The sequence below is a fragment of the Arabidopsis thaliana genome, chromosome 5 (assembly GCF_000001735.4).
Source record: "Arabidopsis thaliana chromosome 5, partial sequence".
NCBI lineage: Eukaryota > Viridiplantae > Streptophyta > Magnoliopsida > Brassicales > Brassicaceae > Arabidopsis > Arabidopsis thaliana.
Window position 1 is genome coordinate 18,073,704 of NC_003076.8, and position 20,597 is coordinate 18,094,300.

Sequence of the window (20,597 nt, forward strand, 5' to 3'; positions counted from 1 at the left end):
GAGTGTCAGAGAAAAGTTTCTCATCGATGTATGGTCGAATTTCGAAAAATACTAGAAAAATCTATATGAAAGGATGTGAATGTCGCAAGCCTCAAAACACCATACTTGACACTTCTCACTAGAGATGACAAATTCAAACATGTTTTCGAAGAGTTGATAAGACTAGGCATGCAAATTTGCAAACTTTACATTACTAATTTTAAAGTTTGATTATTTTCGTAGGCTAAACAGCGAAACAAATTGTCATGCGAATGAAAACTATATTAATAAATCTTGGAATTGAATTTATTTTTTACTATATTTGATTTAATTATTTTGAACTCATTGTCTACTTATAAGAGAGACTAGATTGAGTACTCAATTTTATGTAATAAGGTTTTCAAATTTTTAATATTTCCATGCACTTACACATGAATATGCAATAAAAACAATGAGTGTAACAATATAAAATAACAATTTAAGTTATATATATCTAAAATTAGAATGTTTAGCATTGTACCATAGTGTTTTTGATTTGTACAAAAAGGAAACTAAAAAATAAACAAAATGAGATCATGGGAATAAATTTTCTACTGGTTCATGAAAAGATTAATATATTTATAAGCCTCTTACTGATGTGACACGTGGTATCATTATTACTTATTAGTCATGAGATTATGAGGTGCCGACAAAAATTAATTTAAGATGATGTTTGTTTTCTAATTTTCGTGTCGATATGTCAAATTGTATTTTCTGTACTCATGGTATTTTTATTATTATTATTATTATTATTATTTATTATTATTATTATTATTATTATTATTATTATTATTATTTGTGTAATACTAACTATGTATGTACGTAAATTTGATATGATACTTATACTATTCTGATATGAAATGTTTTGGCTTTTATTGATTGATATTAAGTTTATGATATTGAAATGTGATTTTTTTTCTTAATGTTGTATTGCGAAATTAACCACGTATAACTGAAATTTTGTTTTAAATGAGGTACTTATCAATATTCAACATGTTAATAGATATGCAAGTCCTAATCTAGTATATTATAAATTTTGGTGTATTCAAATAACAAAACAATTCTGTAATTTTGACTTGATCAAAATACTTTCTTGATGATTAGATTTAGATATACATCATGAATATATACAAGTTTTTCTCTAACAATGTTAAATCTGGTGACTGGTGGTTAATACTTATAGGTATAGGTATCACTTTGATCTTTGCAGATGCCAAATCAGCTTTCACGAATTTGATCTATGCATGTGCTCTACTATGAACATGGTCGAAGGAGACACTATCTTGACAGTCCAACAATCATCGGAAGCACAATGCAACTTTGTAAACTTTGAGGCATTTGATTACTGTTGGAAGTTGATTCTCTACTCAATCATCCAATTGACAAGAAGACCAAAGAAGGAGAAGAAGTCTCAAATTGAAAGAACGAAGAAGAATATGTATGAGTCGTCAAGTACAAAGGAAGAAAAAGTTGGTAAGATCTTTGACTTGAAAATTAAGACAGAAGGTATCCCACTTCACGTAAGCTAACCACTCCTACACAAGATGAAAAAGAAGAAACAAATGGAATGTGAGGAACAAGAAACGAAAGATCAAAAATGATCTACAACTGCTGTTCAGTGCGGTCTGATACGAAAATCAACTCCCAATAAACAGTCACTAAGATGGTGAATGGATAATTAATCTTGGACTTCAATGGACTCGTGAAGCAAAAACCTTAGGTATATTAAACCGGAAATCTCGCTAAAGATTGGCAAAAGCTATAGTTGCTTACTTCTTACATAATAATAATAATTGATGTCGCAAAATTCAGAACAATTCTAAATTCAATATGTCGTGTTAAATCTGTATTCGATTATCAGATAAAAATATCATTTTATAGTCACATTAGAGGAATTCACTACTTTCACCATTTTACATTAATAATCGAGCACAAAGCATCGAAACCATTTTTTTACAACAAAGGCCGAGAGGACACATTTCTTACAGAAAAAAAGAAACCTCTCCAAGACCAATATCGTTGTTACATGATTACAACAACAACAGCACAAAAGAAAAGTAAATACAAATTATTTTCAGAACAAAAGTAGTCGAGTCACTCCAATGTAAGAAAACAAAGGACTTTTTACTCCGTGGTGATTTTCAAAACAGTGGTAAGTCTTGGCTTCTTGTATCTTCTAAGAAGCAAAGAAGAGCAAACAACACTAACCGAAGAGAGTGCCATACATGCTCCGGCTGCCCAAGGCGGTAATTGCACCCGCAGAACCGGGAAAAACACTCCTGCTGCTATCGGGATTGACACTACATTGTACGCCATTGCGAAGACGTAATTTAATCGGATTCGTGTTAAGGTTTTTCGAGAGAGATCGATGGCTGTTATAACGTCTTCTAAGTTGTTTCTCATCAGAACGTAATCTGCTGCTTCTATTGCTACATCTGTTCCTGCACCAATTGCCATTCCCACATCTGCAGCGGCTAGAGCGGGAGAGTCATTGATTCCGTCTCCTACCATGGCTACTGTGCTTCCGTCCTTTTGCAGCGAACGTATAACGTCAGCTTTACCAGCTGGCATTACTTCTGCTCTCACATCTTCGATACCAACCTGCACTCATGCCACCATAAACCCCATCAATATTCTACTAAAACAATTGTTTATCAAGATTGATTACACACTTATAGAAGTAAATATTTTAACGAAATCGAACCACTATAACCGAACAGAATGCAAAAAAAAAAAGAATGACTACACCTAATCACATAGATTGTGAAATAAGATTCTAACCTCTTTGGCGACTGCTCTTGCTGTTCTCCAGTTATCACCTGTAACCATTATGGGTCGAACACCCATTCTAAGGAGACCTTCCACAACCAAAGCGGCTTCTCGCTTTAGAGGATCCGCGATTCCCATCACACCAACTAATTTCCCATTATAGGCTACAATGACTCCCGTCTTTCCGCTTTCTTCAAGATCTTCCACAAATTTCTCGACATGGTCTGGGATGTTTATGGCATTTTCTGACATAAGTTTACGGTTTCCCACCTGATCAAAGAGGATAAAACAAAACTTTCTTTCAGTTGGCGAGAACAGGACCAAAAGCAAGAAGTTGATAATATATTATGGAATAAAACCCCAACCAGAATCATCTTCTCATTGACTAAGCACTGAATCCCTTTTCCGGGAAGAGCAGAGAAATCCGAGGTATCAAGTAACCATCCAGAGTTTTGCAAATCTTTGTTATTTGTTTCGCCATCTTCAGTGGATTCATCAAAGAAGTGGAAATGCCGAGCGTACGCAACTATAGCTTTTGCCAATGGGTGTTCACTGCTAGCCTAAGGAAATTAAGAGACAATATGAAAAGCTTTAGTAACAGTTTATACATCACTATCAATCCAAGCAGCTAGGAAGGAAGATTTATCTTACCTCAGCAGACGCAACAAGTGTAAGGAATTCTCCACGGTCCATCTCTGAGAAGACCTTTGTGGTTGTCACAGTAGCTTTTCCTTGAGTTAAGGTGCCTGTTTTGTCAAAGATTACATACTTCACTTTGTGAGCTTTCTCTAATGCATCACCTCCTTTGATCAATACACCATTGGTTGCTCCAACTCCTGTTGCCACCATAACAGCAGTCGGTGTTGCCAAGCCAAGTGCACAAGGACAAGCAATTACCACAACGGATATTGAGAACATAAGCGAGAAAACAAAGTGAGTCCCGTTCTCCGGAAGCCATTCGTCTGGGTAAGCTCCAACAGCTCCACCAATTGACCTTCAAAATCATATGTATCAAGAAATAAGAACAAACTAATCCCAAGTGTTTCGTTCTCAGAGAAAAATTAAAGCTAAGGTACTAGATCTTACCAGCCTACTAAGGTGAACAATGCCAAAGTAATCACTACCGGAACAAAAATACTTGCAACCTGAAAATTGGACAAGCCAGGGTAAGTTTGTGTCCCTGTTAATGACTATATCACAAAGGAACAAGCAATAACACCAATGGATGACACGCTTATTGACATGTTTATCTAATATACTTACATAATCCGCAAATTTCTGAATAGGAGCTTTTGACATTTGGGCGGTCTCGACCAAACTAATAATCTGGCTCAGAACTGCATCAGATCCCACCTTTGTAGCTTTCATGTGAAGAGCACCATGCATATTAATAGTACCCCCGATTACTGGTGAATCAACCTCTTTTGATACAGGAACTGATTCACCAGTCACCATACTTTCATTAACGTAACTTGAACCCCACACCACAACACCATCTGCAGGGATCTTTGCACCGGGATGAACTTTTAATGTATCACCAGGCTGAATCAATAATGCATCTATCTCCCTTTCCCCTACAAGCTTTCCTCCTATAAAAAGGAAGAAAGAATTGGAACTGAACTTAAACAAAGTTGAATAGTTGAGCTTTCGTTTTTGATAGATTTCAAGCTTATTGATAAACGATCCTCATTGGAAGCATTTCCGTATAACCAGCATTTCCATGTAAAAATCATTCAAGGATAAGACAAGTAAGTACCTTTGCCTTCAGTTAGTAAAATCGCTGTTGCTGGCGTAAGTTGTACTAGTTTCTTCATAGCATCCGAGGTTTTCCCCTTTGCAAGAGACTCTAAATATTTTCCCAGTAAGACAAAAGTTATCAGCATGGCGCTTGCATCAAAGTATGTTGGAGACCAAAATCCAGTGACTGCTCCATATAAAAGAGCCCCAACAGAGTAGAAGTAAGAAGCAGACGTGCCCAGAGCGACGAGCACATCCATGTTAGTTGAACCATTTCGTAGAGCTCTCCATGCTGCAACATAGAATCGCTTGCCGATAACAAACTGAATAACACTTACCAAGGCCCATTTCAACCAATCACCCATCATGAAGGGTCCACATCTCCATACCAGTAAGGCATCAAAAAGAGCAATGTGGGGGCAGATTACTTGGATGAAGAAGAGAGGAATCTGGAAAAGAAAATCATTTCTGTTAAATGACATTAGATAACAGATTCAAGACAAATGATTGTATCATAAATGGTGAGTGCATTCAAATAAGTTAAGTTACTCACACTAAGAACAAGACTGGAGATAAAACGCCGAAACATATTTGAGGCCTCTCCAGTATCTTTCGAAGACAACCTTTCATAAGGGCTCATAACACGCAACTTAAACTTCCCAAATCCATCTTCTTCAATCCCATCAACCAAAGATCTCGAACTAACAACTTCCGGATCAAACACAACCTCAAGCTCTCCAGATATCCTGTCAAGACGAAACTGTCTAACCCCATTCAATCTAGTAAGTATCCCTTCTAAAACCTGAGCATCAAGCTCATTCAAAATCCCATCCACCCTTAAAACAAGCTTATCCTGCTGATTACTCTGCACAAGCGAACCTTCAAACCCAGCATCTTCAATCGCATTAACAATATCATCCTTGTTAATAACATTTGGATCATACTCAACTTCTCCTAATGATGTAGACAAAGCTACCACTGCTCTTTTCACTCCAGGAAGATCTCTTAGAATACCTTCAACAGAGTTAACACAAGCTGCACAAGTCATACCTCCAATTGTAAATTGACCCACCAAAGTAGCTTGTGTCTGTTCTTCAGCCAATATCTCAGCCTCAAATCCAGCATCCTCTATAGCTTCTTTAATATCCTCTTCCTAAAAACATACAACAATAATAAATGCTCCAAATCAAATCAATTCCTGGAGCAATAAATTTCAACAACTACTGTATATATATATATATATAAGATCTCAAAAATCCAAAATGATGAAACCTTGACTAAATTAGGGTCGAAGACGACATCGGCTCGATTCTGTAACAAAGCAACAGAGGCTTTGAAGACGCCATTAACGTTCATCAAAGCTGCTTCAACGGAATTAGAACAAGCAGCACAAGTCATACCGGTGACTCCGACCTGAATCTTCCTTAAACCGGAAACATCTCTTCCTTCTTCGATTTTAGTCAAAATATCATCGGCGTTCGCTTCGTTGTGATACGAATCGAGAAGACCAACTTCTTCCATATCACTGATCTGGGAAGAAGAACCTCCGGTGACCGGAGTAAGCTGTAAATCCCGTCTACTCGGCGCCATTTCTTTACGACAAGCAGACGGGAAGGTTGAGAAATCGGAGAAGATAAAGAGGAAGGTATCTTCTTCGTCTTCTTCAACGATGATGATGATGGTGATTTGAAAATCTCAGAGACCTTTCTTTTTTCCTTTATGTAATAACAATGGAGGAATTTTTGAAGAAAAAAAAATTTTAAAAAAAAAAACAAAAAGTAAAAACAAAACTCAAAAATATTATTTTCGTAGAGAGATAGAAGAAGGTGGAAGATAGCAATTTTTCAACTAAAACACGTATCAGATAATGACAATTTTACCCTTAATCACTTTGAGTAAATTATATTTATGGGCTTTTTTGTTGTGATCGTCATTGTACACGACTAAATCAAAAGAAAAACTGAATCTATTTATTTATTGATTAGGATCTATTTATCCGAGTATTTTATATAGGAGCTGAAGTAAAAAAAGAAAAGCATTTTATAGGAGAAATCTATTATTACTATGTACGTATGTAATTAAAGGAAATATTAATAGTACTTGTTCAAGAGTTAACAAAAAATCTGGAAATATTAATAGAGTTTTAAAATATCTGAAAACATTTAAAAAAAAAACTGAAAATATTAATAGATTTTTAATGAAAAATCTAGAGCACTAGAGCTTTGATCTATACTTTTTTCATTAAATATTCTTAGAAACATGTTAAATGACATTTGTTAATGGTTTTTTTTACAGCATTTGTTAATGATTTTGATTGGTCTTGTTGATTTTTTAATTATTGCATACAGTTGTTCAAAACGTGTATGTTAAATAATTATTGTTTGAAGTCGTCGTCTACTAATTAATTTGATTCCAAAATTAAACAACCTAGTGTAGTCATAGACGAAGGAAAAAAAATACGATAGTAGTAGACTAGTAGTAAATGTTTATGGGCACATGGATCTTTGTGTTTATATAGGAAGTTACAGCTGTACTGTTTTTTCCACGGTAATTTTACTATGGTTCAATGGATGTAGCCTAGTCTGATCCCGAGGAGTGGTAGACTCGTGAGACCTATTTATATTTTTAAATAGTAGTAGTAGTCAAATAAATGCACCCATTGTTTATAATTAATTTATACTTAAACGTTGAAAATGAGGAAAAAAATGCAATAATATATGTTTGAAATCTAATTTCGATAAATTTTCTAGTTTTTGATAGCATGTTGTAACTTGTCAGTAATTTTAAATCAAATTATAAGAATCTTTTCAATTATAAATGACTTTTAGAACAAATATATGATTTGCCAATATTTTACTAATTTTTTAGTAGCAGATTAGTATTATTCAAATTCAAGATGATGTTAAAAAAATATTGTATCAAAATAGTATCATTTAGATATCTTTAAGAAAATCCAATGATACTATTTTTAGTTTGTTGAAAAAAATGCATACAAAATTTACCAATTGAACTATTTTTTTACCCAATAAAAATGCATACAAAAAACATTGAAAAATTAATATGTATAGTTTATTTCTTTACTGACTAATATAGACTACTAAACATAGTAGTAGACTAGAGTTGGTAAAAAAAAACATTGATTGGTAAAATAATTGCATAAAACAATTACAAAAAAAAAACTAACAAAGACAAAAGTCAAAATAAAAACTATGATAGAAGTTAGTCTAATAGTACTGGAAACGAGTATACCATGGCGTCAATTAATCTAATGTACCATGTGATAACAAGCAATGTGAAGCTAAATAATATAGGCGTTAATCTAAGAATTCTAATTCTTAGCTCTTGCCATTAGATATTAATTATATTCTTAGATTAATCAAATAGTAATTGTAACGAATGATATCATGCAATGTGAAGCTAATAATATGTGCGTTAATCTAAGAATTCTGATACTAGCTATTGCCATTGGATATTCTTAAAAAAATATAGCTATGGTTTTGGTTTTGGTTTTCTTCATTTTATATCTATTGTATTTCCAAAATCGCATATCTAATGAGTTTATCTATAACTCTTCTTCTTCTTTTTTTGGTATGATATAAACTCGGAACTATTACAGAGAACCAAATTCTGAAACATTGGAATAGTTAGTTTACTTTTTCTTTCGTTGGAATGTGACTTCCACTCCACTTATCAAAAGCTAATACACCAAATATACTTTCTCTCTGTCTGAATCATTCATTATGCTTTCTACGAACAAATAAAAAACAAGAAAAACAAAGGCAAAGATAACAATATGAACCTTCCACTTAAGAAAGATCAAGAGATAAGCTTTGACCTAAATGTATTAGACTATTAGTCTTTTTCCTTTCTTTTTTTCTTTGTTTGTTGTCAAGACCTAAAACGTAGACTTCAAGTAATCTTAAAAACAATTCATGGTTCCTTAAAACATAATTTGTATAGTACATATAGCTTTCAAAAGAGTGACGGTAAAATATATGTAGTACATATAGCTTCCCAATGGAGTAATCACAAATTGTGTAGTACATTTAAAAATAAAAAAAAATAAAAAAAAAAACGAAAAAAAAAATAACATTAGAAATTGAGTAACCAAAGACATCAATTATGCAATCTTTTTAAAATAATTATATAAGATTGTCATATTTCGTTTTGTACACTTTTCCTTTTTTCTGAAAGCAAACCTCACATATATAGTTTTTGTACGTTTTCGTAGGATAATGAAATAAGAAAAAGTAATCTACTAACAAAATAATTCTTTCTTCTTTTTTCTTTTTTTTTCTTTTTTTCTTTTAAGAATTAACAAGAGATTTTTTATACGCCAAAAATTACAAAACACGCATCAAAAGCTTTGTTTGGTACATGAACCACCTACCAAACTAATATTATTCAATTCAAATTGCCTTTATAATCTCGTGTGCATCTTTCATATCTAAAAATTGAGTTTAATTTACAAAAACATACAATAATAGTATTAAGTCAAATGTAAATTAATGTTATAGTATAATCATGTCAAAGAAATTAGGTATTAGGTATATCGCATCCAAAACCTGAAAAGCCTTTAAAAGTGTCCTTGCCTAGGCAATAGTAGCTAATGCCTTAAAAGCCAATCCCATTAGTTATTCCAAACTCACATACAAATTAATTAAATATGAATGTAGTGTATTTGTTAATTTCTTACTCTGTTTATGCTTTACATTAAATTAAACGCAAAACAAGAGAAATAAAAGTCAACAAGTCGTTGAACATGGTCAGGGGTAATCCTGTAGTTTCATAGAACCTAAGACTAATGATGTTTTGTTGAACTAAGATAAACGTTTAGTTGAGCTAACGAGAGTTGGTTAGTGTTGTCAGTAGTTTCTTGAGTTGGTACTTTTTTTGACCAATTCTCATCCAAATCTTCACCATTATTAATAATTTTCTTCAACCACACTCAAAATAGTGGAATTTCTTGTCACTAAAGCATTTTAAAATGTCAGGAGGAAAGGAAACCTTCTAAACTATTCAGAGTCTTTCAAACCTCTCTTTCATATCCTCCACTTTGTTAAAATTCAAAGCACTACAGTCTACAAGTTTAGAACTGAAGTGAAGACTAATACCAGTCAAAGCCGGTTAAGTGAAATTTGCTAAACCGGAACTGAATTTCCAACAGCAAGTATTACAATCTAAAGTGACTGACACAATCCAAACTGACTAGTTAGATCACTAAAATAGCTTCTTTCATTCTCTTACAAAAGCTTTACAATCAAATAAAAGTTAACCAAAGATATAAAAATGGAAGTCTCAATACATATACTGCTTCTTCACCGATCTGTGTCATACCTACAAAACTTAATAGCAGTAAAAGTTTTGATTGCAAAGACCTAATGAATAAAAAAGCAACACTGGTAATTTCAATGCAGTTTGATCGAAGATTTCAGTCGTCACTAAGAGAATTACCAGTCACCATCTTCATGGATTCTTCATCTTCTTCTTGTGCCTCTGCTTCTTCTTCTGCATTGGTGTTTTGACTTTCAGCCTCTATGGGCTCACACTGCTTGTTCAATGCATTTTCAGATTCTTGCTCCTCTTGTTTCTCATCTGAATGAAGCGGGGTTCGTTCAGACTCAACTTTCTCATCAGTTTCTGGATCTAAGTCTCCATCTTGATTAATAGTTTCTGGTTCAGAGCTTTGGCTCTCTAGCGAGATTGACTTTGTTGTACCAGTGATTCCCTCTAGACTAGGCCCTGGTGCTTCAGATGGCGCTGCTGCTATCACAGAATCTTCTTCAGGTGGTGGAATTATGATTGCTTCAGAGGACAGTGGTTCTGTGCTATTTAGGTTGTGAGGAGGTAATTTGGGTTGAGAAGACCCTGAAGTTTCACCCGCCAGAGACGGTGGAGGCAAAGGAGGAGTTGCAGATGTTTGTGGATTGCCTTGAGAGCTGCTTTCTACAGCATTGTGGCTGCTACTACCAATGTCTGTAGTCTTTTGACTCGATGAATGCAATTTACGTTTCCTTTTCTTACGCAGACTGTGTCTTGGATCTCTGGGAGCAGGAGGTGGCGGCTCTGGTATCACAAACGGTGGAATGGTTGTAGAGTCTTCACCATATAAAACGCGGACTGATTGAGCTATAGCTGACACAGTTGGAGGTAGAGTGGGTGGTTCAGGTGACTTCACGGTAGGAACAGTCACAACATTCCGTAACCAATGAGGTAGCTTGTTCTCTGAAGAGCTAATTCCCATTATGTCTCTCCCCATGGGATTGGAGGGATTCAACCCTCGATTTGGGTGAAGGAAAGATGGATTGGCTGATCTTCCCAAGAATACGTTGTTGCTTGAATCAAGCATCTGAGGTAACGGCATATCTAAAAACAAGGGTAGTTTCCCGCGCTTAATAGCATCCCGTTTTTCCTCTGCTCTCAGTGTGTTTAAGGAACTTAAACTATCCAAACCCAATGAACCTAAGTTGCCCATTCCAAGAGAGTTGAGTGGAAAAGGCTTCTCGTTGGGAATATTTGTCGATGTCCCTGCTCGTTCAGATGGTCCAGCAGAAGGCTCCCCGGGAAGATTGTCAGTGCACAGATTTGCCATGGGAGGAAAATGCTCACTTCGAAATCCCAGGTGATCAGATGGTTCAAATAACGGAAGGGGAGATGCTAGATCGCCGAATCCGAGTTTTATGTCTGTGAGATGGGATTGGAACCTTGGAGGAGTGGCATATTTACCATGTAAGGCCCGATTCATTATTCCTTGGGGAAGACCAGGAAACAAGGAAGATTTGGTGGACTTATCAGTCCTGCTTGATTTAGATGGCAGAGATGAAAGACTATCCAAGAATTTACGTTGCTCTTCTTCCCACCTAGCTGCCAAGTACTCTGGTGTTTTAAATTTCGAAAATTTGAGCCTTGGATCTCTGAGAATTGTCTCCCAGTTTCCATACCCATGTCTGCGAATCCCAATCCAGAGAGAATCTAGTTCATCCTCGGACCATGCATCTACTCTTGTTTTCTTTTTCTGTACGTGCCCAATTCCAGAGCCAGTTCTTAGCATTATATTCTCCAGCACCTTTCGATGGTTCTCTGGGATAGATGAAAGAGCTGATGGAAACTGATCCAAACCCAAAGGCGGTAAGTCCTTCTCTTGTTGGTTGAAGACAGGTGGATCCATAGGAGGGATTTTCATATTGGGTAGAAACGGCATTGGTGTTCCGCCAAATAGGTCTTGCATAGAATGACCAGTACCTTCAAATCTTTTCCTCATCGAAAGATTGGCCATTATGTCTTGATGCGAAGTTCCCATTGTTCTCGGCTGAAATGGAAATCGAGGAAGCAGCTTATCATCAAATGGAAGGTTAAGCAACGGAAACTTCTCCTGGAAATCAGCAAAAGCAGCACCAGAACTTCGAGGACGCTCAAAATCCCCTGACGGAGGAAACTACAATGTCACAAGATTAAAGCCCATATATAAGTAATATGTTTCTGTTTTAATATGTGTATGGAAAGTAGATGTGTCTGATGAAATTGCATTTAGAGGAGGGTGGGGAATACCTGACGATGTGGAAGCCAACCATCCATATTACTAAGAGGCTGCTGAAAAGGTTCTTCCTTTATGTTCTGTGGTTTTAGTTTACCCATAGGAGGTTCCTGGTCATTTGCTTCCCTCTCAACCAAGTTCGATGTTTGGGGTAGATTGAAGGGAAAATGGGGTCCTGTTATGGGTCTGTTCTGTCTACTACCTGGACGAGAATAATTTCTCCGGGAGGATTCTGACTGAGTAAAATTAGGAGCACACAGTCCAAGGACTGGCAGGTTGTTTGGGGGTAAAGATGGCAGACATTCTGCGCCATGATGATGTTGGCTTAGAAGATCTGGTTTAGGATCTGAAGAACTGGCTTTTCTTTTCTGTGCATCACATTGCTGGCTAGCTTTGCTATCGTCCAAGTCCATTGATGTAGGGCTTTCTTCGTCCTGATTAGCTACTTCAGTTACCTGATCCACATTGCCGCTAGGAAGAGACTCTTCAACAGAATTCCTTCTCGCAATCAGGTTCTTTTGCCTCTCTCGCAGTTTGGTACTGTTTTGCAGAACATAAAGATACAGTTATTCAAATTCTTAATCAAGAATGATGAGGAGCTAAAGGTTTTAATTCACCAGCAAATTAATATGACAAAAATTCTATATCGTCTATCGAAATATACACAAATTGATATTGCTACAGAATCTTCTTTTGTCTTCTCATCAGGAAAGATCACAATCTTTAGGCTAAGTAATATTTATCTTGAAAGCAGACGTGAATATATTTGCAAAAGGTACAAAAGTTTCCAACTTCACTATTATCAAGCTAGTAAATAATCGAACAATGAATAGACTTAGGACTAAAACTTACAACTTTTCTTTTAGGGCTCGCCCTGCCGGTGTATATTCCTTCTTAAGTTCTGGTTCTGGTTCTTTCTCATCTTCACCACCACTCTGCAATAATTATAAATTAGGAATACTGGTAATTGTCACGACAAAGGTATTCATAACCACAAAAAGATGCTTTTAGGAGTAGAGTAAAATGGTTACCTCATTTACAGGTCCACTGGTATGTGGGGCATATGCTTCCCTATACGAAACAGCCTTTCTCAAACGCTTCCCTCTGCCAAGCGCTGCTTCTTCCTCGCTCTGATATTTCTCCCATCTACATATACAGTTGTCCGTATGAAAATTAGCTAACAAGTAATAAGCAGTTGAAACAAGAACATATGCTGCCAAGACCAAAGCCAAGACGCTGAACTCAGAGAAAGAGGGAACTCCAACCTCATACGCAGAAGCCTGTCCCATTCATTTTCTTCAGTAAAATTAACGACATCATCATCTTTCCTCTCTGAACTCGGTTCACCAGTATCATCAGTCACCAGTGCAGGTGATTCAGCTCCAACTTGTTCTTCAGCTGTTTCCTCATTCCATTCCACAGGCTGTTTATAAAGAAATATATAAACTATCAAAAGGAGGCAATTCAACTATGCAGTTTAAGCTGCCTAGGTATTTAAGGGTCATTTGAGTAAATCTAGTGAGACTTGTCTCACTGTTCCTTTGTTAATCAGCTATAAGAAAAACTTGCATCTGGAAACCTTACAGTTAGTTGTGACTAGAAAACATGCATATTAACATGTCATATTAGAAAGAAAAACATATGAATATGATTTCACACCTTCACGGAGCCGAGCATATCATTATCCAACTCAGTATCAGCGGCATCAGTGGAGGCAGATTGAAGATTTGACCGATCAAGCAACTTCATAATTGCAATATCATCCCAAACAATCTTCCCATTTCCTTCTGTACATTTGTCTTGATAAACATCTCCGAGGCCACCACCTTTTTTCCTACTCTTGCTTTCTAAATCCATGATTACATCTAAGTTTCCATTACTTTCAGCTGTATCTTTCTTGTTCTCACCAGCGGAGTCGTTGAAAAGTTCTTCAGTACCCCAGCGTAGAATATCTTCAAATTCCTTCTGGGATCCCGACTTGTTTACAAAAAGCTGATCGAGCATCAACTTCTTCTTGGCCAGCTGCAAAATGCGCTCTTCAACGCTGGCACGGACAACAAGTCTGTATACCAAAAGTCGTTTGGACTGTCCAATTCGATGAGCTCTATTCATGGCTTGGATATCAGCGTGAGGGTTGAAATCAGAGTCATAGATAATAACAGTATCAGCTGTTGCCAGATTGATACCAAGACCACAGGCACGAGTTGATAACAGAAAAACGAACCGATTTTTGTCTTGGTTGAAACGTGCTATAGCTGCCTGACGATCAGCTACAGCAACAGAACCATCTACCCTTTCAAATGTTTTAGGCCCAAATTCTATGTTCAGGTAGTCCTCCAGAATGTCTAGAAGCTTTGTCATCTGTGAAAATATCAGAACTCTATGGCCTTCCTTATGTAGCACCTTAAGCATAGAGTGCAACAGAGTCAACTTGGCTGACGCTTTTATTCTCATATCGTGAAGAAACTCCAATGACCCAGACTCTGGCTCAGTACCTGGTATGAGATATGGGTGATTGCAAACCTTTCTCAACTGCATCACTATGTTAAGCATTGATTGTTGCGCTACCCCTTTTCCGATATTTCGTAGTATCTGATAGTTCTTAGTTAGCATTGCACGATAATATTCCGCCTGGATCGATGTCAACTCGACAGGGACCATCCTCTCTGTCTTTGGAGGAATATTCTGCATCGCATCTTTTTTAAGCCGGCGAAGCATATGAGGAGCAACAAGTTTCTTCAGTTCTTCTACTTTCTCAGCACTTGTCAAATCATGGAACCTCTCCTCAAAAGAAGACAAAGAAGGGAATGAAGATGGTTGCAAGAAGTTGAGCAGATTATACATCTCACCAATGTTATTCTGAAGAGGGGTGCCAGTCAAGAGCACACGGTGTTGAAAAGAGAATGTGTTGAGCAAGCTAAACAGCTTACTTTCTGAATTCTTTAGACGATGCCCTTCATCAACCACAAGAACTTCCCATGGAACCCCACGTAGATGAGATGAGTCAGCCAGAACCATTTCATAAGTAGTTAAAAGGACATTAAATTTGTAGGATGTCGGCTTCTTGGTCGTCCCAGTAGAATTCTTAGCATGCCACTCATAGTCTCGAATTATGGCTCGTCCCTTTGCACTTCCATGATACTCCACAACATTAAGGAGTGGAGCCCAAAGAGAAAACTCTGATAGCCAGTTTGGCATTGTTGAAAGTGGAACCAGGACTAAACAAGGTCTTGCAACTCCAAATTCAAAATAAAGGGAGGAGAGGAATGCACTAGCAGACACAGTTTTTCCAAGCCCCATCTCATCAGCAAGTATTACATTTTTTGATTTATGCCAGCATCTACGCAGCCAATTCAAAGCCTCAAGCTGATGGGCAAACAAGGCACCTCCTCTGAGCTCTTGAGGTTGTTCTGTGAGGGTAACGACTTCACCCCTTTCCCTTGTGGGATTACCCTTACTATTCCTTTCCAATGTTTTCTGCTCATACTGATGAAAAAGATCTATTAAATGGGATGAATGTTTAAGAATAGGCTCCTCCAAGCTCTCCCACGTGCATTCATCATAAGCTAAGCCTGTCCACTTTACGTAAGCTTCTTGGTTACCTTCTTTTGAAACCCGGAGAGCAACTATTCGCTGAGGCTGTTTCCATTTATCTTCACAGATGTTTATTACAGCTGTTCCGTACTTTGCTTTGTAGTTCTCTAGTTTTCTTTTAGCTAGACCTTTCAGCTCCGCCTCAGAAATCCAAGTATTATGAATATTAGATTTATCCACCCATTTAACAAGAAACTCATATGATACAGTCTCACCAATAAGATCTGAAGTTTTAGCAGCAACAGGCTCCTCAATTTCTTCATCAGCCACAGTGCTTTTTTCCCCTGTTTCCTGATGTGCTTCTTCAAGTAACTCCCTCTCAACAGATACATGCGTTTCACTAACTTTCATATCTTCATCATCCACATGTCTACTCAATGTGGCATTGGAAATGTCTTCAGAAAGCATCTCTTCTTTCACCTCAACCATACCCTCGGTACCTAAAGCAGAATCATCCATATCTTTATCCCTCAGTCGTGAATCCCTCGAACTTTTACCTGTCTCAGAAGAAGAATCTATTCTGTCCTCAGCAACTACTAATTCAGCATTCGTATCTTGTACTAAGCTATCCCGTTGGTCAGTAGCTTGTAAATTATCCGAACACAAGTCATCTGAAAGAGCACTACACAGCGAGGTTTTAGTCAGACCTTGGATTCGGCATCCTAAAACACGATGAACCTGTTAGGAAACCACAAACAAAAGAATGAAAAGAGATATTAACAAGCATGAGCAACACATGAGTCACCAGAAATGAGGGCGCATCATAATAGATAATTCTGAAGGAACAACATTTTTATTTTGATGGATACCTGGAGGTTTCCAACCGGAAGAGAGTTTGTATCTTCCAAACAACTAGAAGATTTATTAGTGGCACGTACTGCACGACGTTCCTCCTTGGGAAGCTTCTGCATTAGTACGTATAAGTGGTTAAGAACATATACTAAATGAAAGATGATGCAAGAACAACAACGAATAAAAAAAGAAATCAATAGGACCATCAAGAAATTTCAACTCTAAATTCCTAAAGAAAAAAAATCAAACTATTTCCAAGCTCCTGCAGTTAAAAGAGGTATCCATAATTCATCTGCCGAAACAGAGGTATAGTCACATGTATCATAACTACTTGTGAGAAACCACTATACTAATAAACAGGCAAAACAATATTGAGTTTGTGAAGAGTCGCAAAATGATAAGCAAAACAAAATGTCACTCTGGTTATATAAGAACTTAAAATAGCCACAATCTTCAGGACAGAACAAGAAACACTACATGCAATATTGACCAAAGACTCTTTACATTAATGCAGAAGATACTCAACATTAAATACAGAGTGTCAAACAATCTTGAAACGATTCTGAATCTTGTAACTCTACCAAATCTCTGATCTCTGAATTTTTTTTCTTTTATATCTTTTTAGTGCTACAACACACTTAAGAAAAAGGCGTGGATGCAACATTTTAAGGTTTCAGACAATTCATTTCCCTAGTATCAGCATAGTAGAATGTCTACAAAATCTATCATGAGTAGGAAATCATACCTTCACTTTTTCTGGTGTTTCTGTCTTGGACTGAGGTTTGGACAAGGATTTTAAAGTCACACGATTTTTCTTTTTCTTTTTTTTCGAAGACTCCGGTGATTTGGTAGTCTGAGAACTGGAACCCACTTTGGACAAACTTTTCTTCGCGCGTTTCTTATCAGTCTTGCACCTTTCAAGACTTTCCCCATCATTTAGTTCACGCTTCCGTTTTTTCCTTTTACCTTTTCCAGTCTCCATTTCAGCAACTGTCTTGTTCTCCACGATCTCACTGGAAGCATGTTCCAACTTCTCCACGGGTGCTTCATGAGTTTTCTCCGTATCTGATAGTTTAGATTCGGAGAGATCTTCACAGGACAGCAACGTTAATCCTGCATCAGATGGTAAATCTGCAGTGGGTATGACGGGTTTCCCCAAATCATCTTCTCCATGAGACGATGAATCAGGTCGGTCATCCGCAGATGCATGACCAAGCTCAGCAGTTGAACAGCCATCCATCGGGGAAGAATAAACTTCCTTTCCTGTGGATTTGCTCTCTTCGGCCGATATAGATTTCCCTTTCTCTGAAGATTGTTCTCCAGAAATTATAGAACTGCAATAAATCTGAGAAGCTCTTTCGCACTTTGGTCCGGCTTTTGAATTTCTTTTCTTGGTTTTTGTTCTTGCTCGCTTAGCAATGGCATCTAAACGATTGACAGGCTTGAGTGCTTCACTGTTTGGGGAACATTTTGGGCAGATCCACTTACCATTTGGAATCCGCTGGAGGAGACGAGATAAGGAGTAAGACAAGTTTCCCAAATTTAGGTGTTGCGAATCTACGACTACAAACGACACATGGAAAAAAAAAAAATCATTTACCTTAAGAGGTGGATTGAGGCATGCGGTATGATAGGTCCGAGGACAACTATCACAACACAATAAATCACCACCAAGGTCACAGATCACACATTCAAAATAATTCTGTAAGGAAAGAAAAATGATTAATTAAACAACACCATATAATAAAATAAGGAGACAAACTTTTAAGAACACCAGAAAGATAAAATGAAGTTACCCCATCATTTCCTTTCCTCTTAGAGGAGTTCCTTTCAGGAGTCGAATCAGTCTTAAGCCGCTGCTTACTTGGTTTAGAGGAAGAAGTGTATTCCGGGGAATCAAAAGCCATAGAACTATCCACTTTTTGGTCTAATATATCTAGTATAGACGGAAGTTTTCTTCGTTTCTGCTTCATGACCCAATCTCTTTTAATCATTTCACTGCCTGAATCTTTCATTTTCTACTTCTGTTTCCATACCATATGCTTGATAGAGAACCGGATAGACCTTCATGTGTAAATCACAGCTACCGAAGTAACTAAAGAATACTGGCCTTCAAAAAACTCTGTCTCTACACTAAAATTGTAAACAAAAAACGAGTAATGTAAACCATAATCTAAGATCAAGAGACACTGAAACAACAGTGAGGTAGTTAAATACTTAAATTGTACACATGCTCAGAAATACTGAACAGAAAAATTGATAAGATTAAATGAAGTATAACTCAAATCAATGATGCAGCATCGGACAAAGCACAGTGTACCAAACCATAAGGCCATAACCACAATTTCATTCACTTTTAAACCGATATGAAATCAAACAGCGTCATCCAAGCATATAAGCTATAGAAGCTAAGAAACTAAATGATGTCACCCCTAAAAATGGTGGTATAACGTTAGAAGCCTCACCATCCGTAATCAAAAGTCTTAATTAAAGATGAGACACAAACCTAGTAAGTAATCTAATCTTAACACAGCTTTTATAATAAACGATTCGTTCCCTCACTCCTTACGAATACTTCCATTAAATTCATACTTAATTACATTCCTCTACTGCAAACTACATTCCTCTACTTCAAAATCAGGTGTTCTCTAAGGCAATAATACACTAGTTCTAAAACATAGATCAATGATCCTATATAACTGAAATAATCAACGACAGATGGTAGAATTCATGAATCACTGAGATTCAAGTAAAGACAGCCATTGGTAATGAAACTCAAACAAACATAATTTCACACACAAATCAATAGAGAAAAGAGCTAAACAACACACATTGGCACTAAACATAAAGCTTCATTGGAGATAAACCCAATTCCCCCCCAAAGAAACTCAATTAAACCGAATCACACTAAATCAGTCCTTAATTAAACAGCATTAACATTACACAAGCATCAAAACCCCTCACCAAGTAAGATAAATCATCGAAATTACATAAGCAAATACAAAAAGAGGAAATACCCAGAAAGGAGAAAGCAGCTTACAAATCTGGGAATCTGAAATCGGAATAAAGTTGTTAAAGAGTCCTCCGATAATCAAGGACGAGAAATCCGGCGACGGAAGTTAGGGATTGAAGTCCCGGAGAAAGGGGCTTCTTCTTCTTCTTCTTCTAGGGCACGGCCTCACGAGAGAGAGATACGAAGGGAAAGAGAGAGAGAGAATGAGAGAAAGAGAGAAGGCGACACGCGAAACGATAAATAAATTAGAGATAGAGAGAGAGAAAGGTCAAGTCTTTGAGAGATGGGTTTGGGTTAAAGGGAGAGAGAGAGAGAGAGAGATAGCGAAAAGAAAGGCATATGATTCGGATTCGCCGGGCTCATAGGGGAACGGACTCTGACATGGCACCCAACAATCGCACCGCACGAGACAGAACCGGGAACGGAGAGTGACCTCTCTTCCTCTCTTTTCACTACACGTGTCCCCCTCTCTCTCTCTTTATCAACAACCCAACAACAAAGGTCTTGCCTTTTTGCTTTCTTCCTCCGTTTCGGTTCGGACCGGACCCTTCTCTGCTGTTATGTCTCGAACCATCATTTGTGTCAAGTGCGATCCAATGAGAGAAGAGACAAAAATCCGCCATGGATCTTAATTTCGAATTTTGTCTTACTTATTAGATCCTTTAGTTTCTACTTTGATATTATTTTTATGCTTCTTGTTTTTAGCTGGTTTTAGTTAAATTCGTTTAGATACTACTAGACAGAGAGCTTTTTAGTTTTATAGAATAAAGTTAAAAATTTCAAATCTATGTTTTTAAAACGCCGCCACCAGAGAAAATGATTATCTTTTCTTTGACGTTAATAACCTTAATTTAATGTTCTTCAGACTGAATAACTCTTTTTTTTTACTGTTATTTTATTTACTTAATATTTATTTAATGAAAAATTGTAAAGTGGACCATCAGGTATTTGGGCCGAACTTAGGTTACTTGTGATTGACATTAGGATTATACATTTGGGACCCATTTGATAGGCCTTTTGAAAGTGATTGCTGTCATAACATATATTCATTTTATCTGACACAAAATTTAAAGTGTTTAAAAAAAAAAAAAACAGATGTGGTTTTGTAATTGATAACGCGTAATTTTAATGGACTTTGTA

General features: G+C 36.8%; 2 protein-coding genes across 2 annotated transcripts; both read right to left on the reverse strand.

Annotated features, from left to right (window-relative positions):
- Positions 1–1,858: 1,858 nt before the first annotated feature.
- Positions 1,859–6,457, reverse strand: RAN1 (copper-exporting ATPase / responsive-to-antagonist 1 / copper-transporting ATPase (RAN1)). Its single transcript, NM_123847.3, has 9 exons — positions 5,797–6,457; positions 5,078–5,677; positions 4,544–4,973; positions 4,051–4,376; positions 3,874–3,932; positions 3,439–3,781; positions 3,153–3,347; positions 2,800–3,057; positions 1,859–2,619 (listed from the first exon to the last, which is right to left on the reverse strand). Exons 1-9 carry the CDS (start codon positions 6,112–6,114, stop codon positions 2,143–2,145), a joined length of 3,006 nt encoding a protein of 1,001 aa, NP_199292.1. The 5' UTR covers positions 6,115–6,457; the 3' UTR covers positions 1,859–2,142.
- Positions 6,458–9,573: 3,116 nt separating this feature from the next.
- CHR4 (chromatin remodeling 4) lies at positions 9,574–20,204 on the reverse strand. Its single transcript, NM_123848.4, has 11 exons — positions 19,485–20,204; positions 18,241–18,577; positions 18,045–18,146; positions 17,190–17,945; positions 16,462–16,557; positions 13,718–16,330; positions 13,324–13,481; positions 13,090–13,204; positions 12,911–12,993; positions 12,073–12,598; positions 9,574–11,959 (listed from the first exon to the last, which is right to left on the reverse strand). The coding sequence occupies exons 2-11, from the start codon at positions 18,457–18,459 to the stop codon at positions 9,956–9,958; spliced, it is 6,672 nt and encodes a 2,223-aa protein (NP_199293.3). The 5' UTR covers positions 18,460–18,577; positions 19,485–20,204; the 3' UTR covers positions 9,574–9,955.
- Between the last annotated feature and the right edge of the window lie 393 nt (positions 20,205–20,597).

Bases quoted from the DNA above. Each gene is read 5' to 3' on its own strand.
- RAN1 (NM_123847.3), bottom strand. From the start codon at position 6,114: ATGGCGCCGAGTAGACGGGATTTACAGCTTACTCCGGTCACCGGAGGT. The intron at 4,377-4,543 runs GTACTTACTTGT...TCCTTTTTATAG, and splicing joins TTTACTAACTGAAGGCAAAG to GAGGAAAGCTTGTAGGGGAA. The intron at 3,058-3,152 runs GTTGGGGTTTTA...CTCTTTGATCAG, and splicing joins TCAATGAGAAGATGATTCTG to GTGGGAAACCGTAAACTTAT.
- CHR4 (NM_123848.4), bottom strand. From the start codon at position 18,459: ATGAAAGATTCAGGCAGTGAAATGATTAAAAGAGATTGGGTCATGAAG. The intron at 16,331-16,461 runs GTATCCATCAAA...GTTTCCTAACAG, and splicing joins TTCCGGTTGGAAACCTCCAG to GTTCATCGTGTTTTAGGATG. The intron at 12,599-12,910 runs GTAAGTTTTAGT...TCTGCAAAACAG, and splicing joins CGAGCCCTAAAAGAAAAGTT to TACCAAACTGCGAGAGAGGC.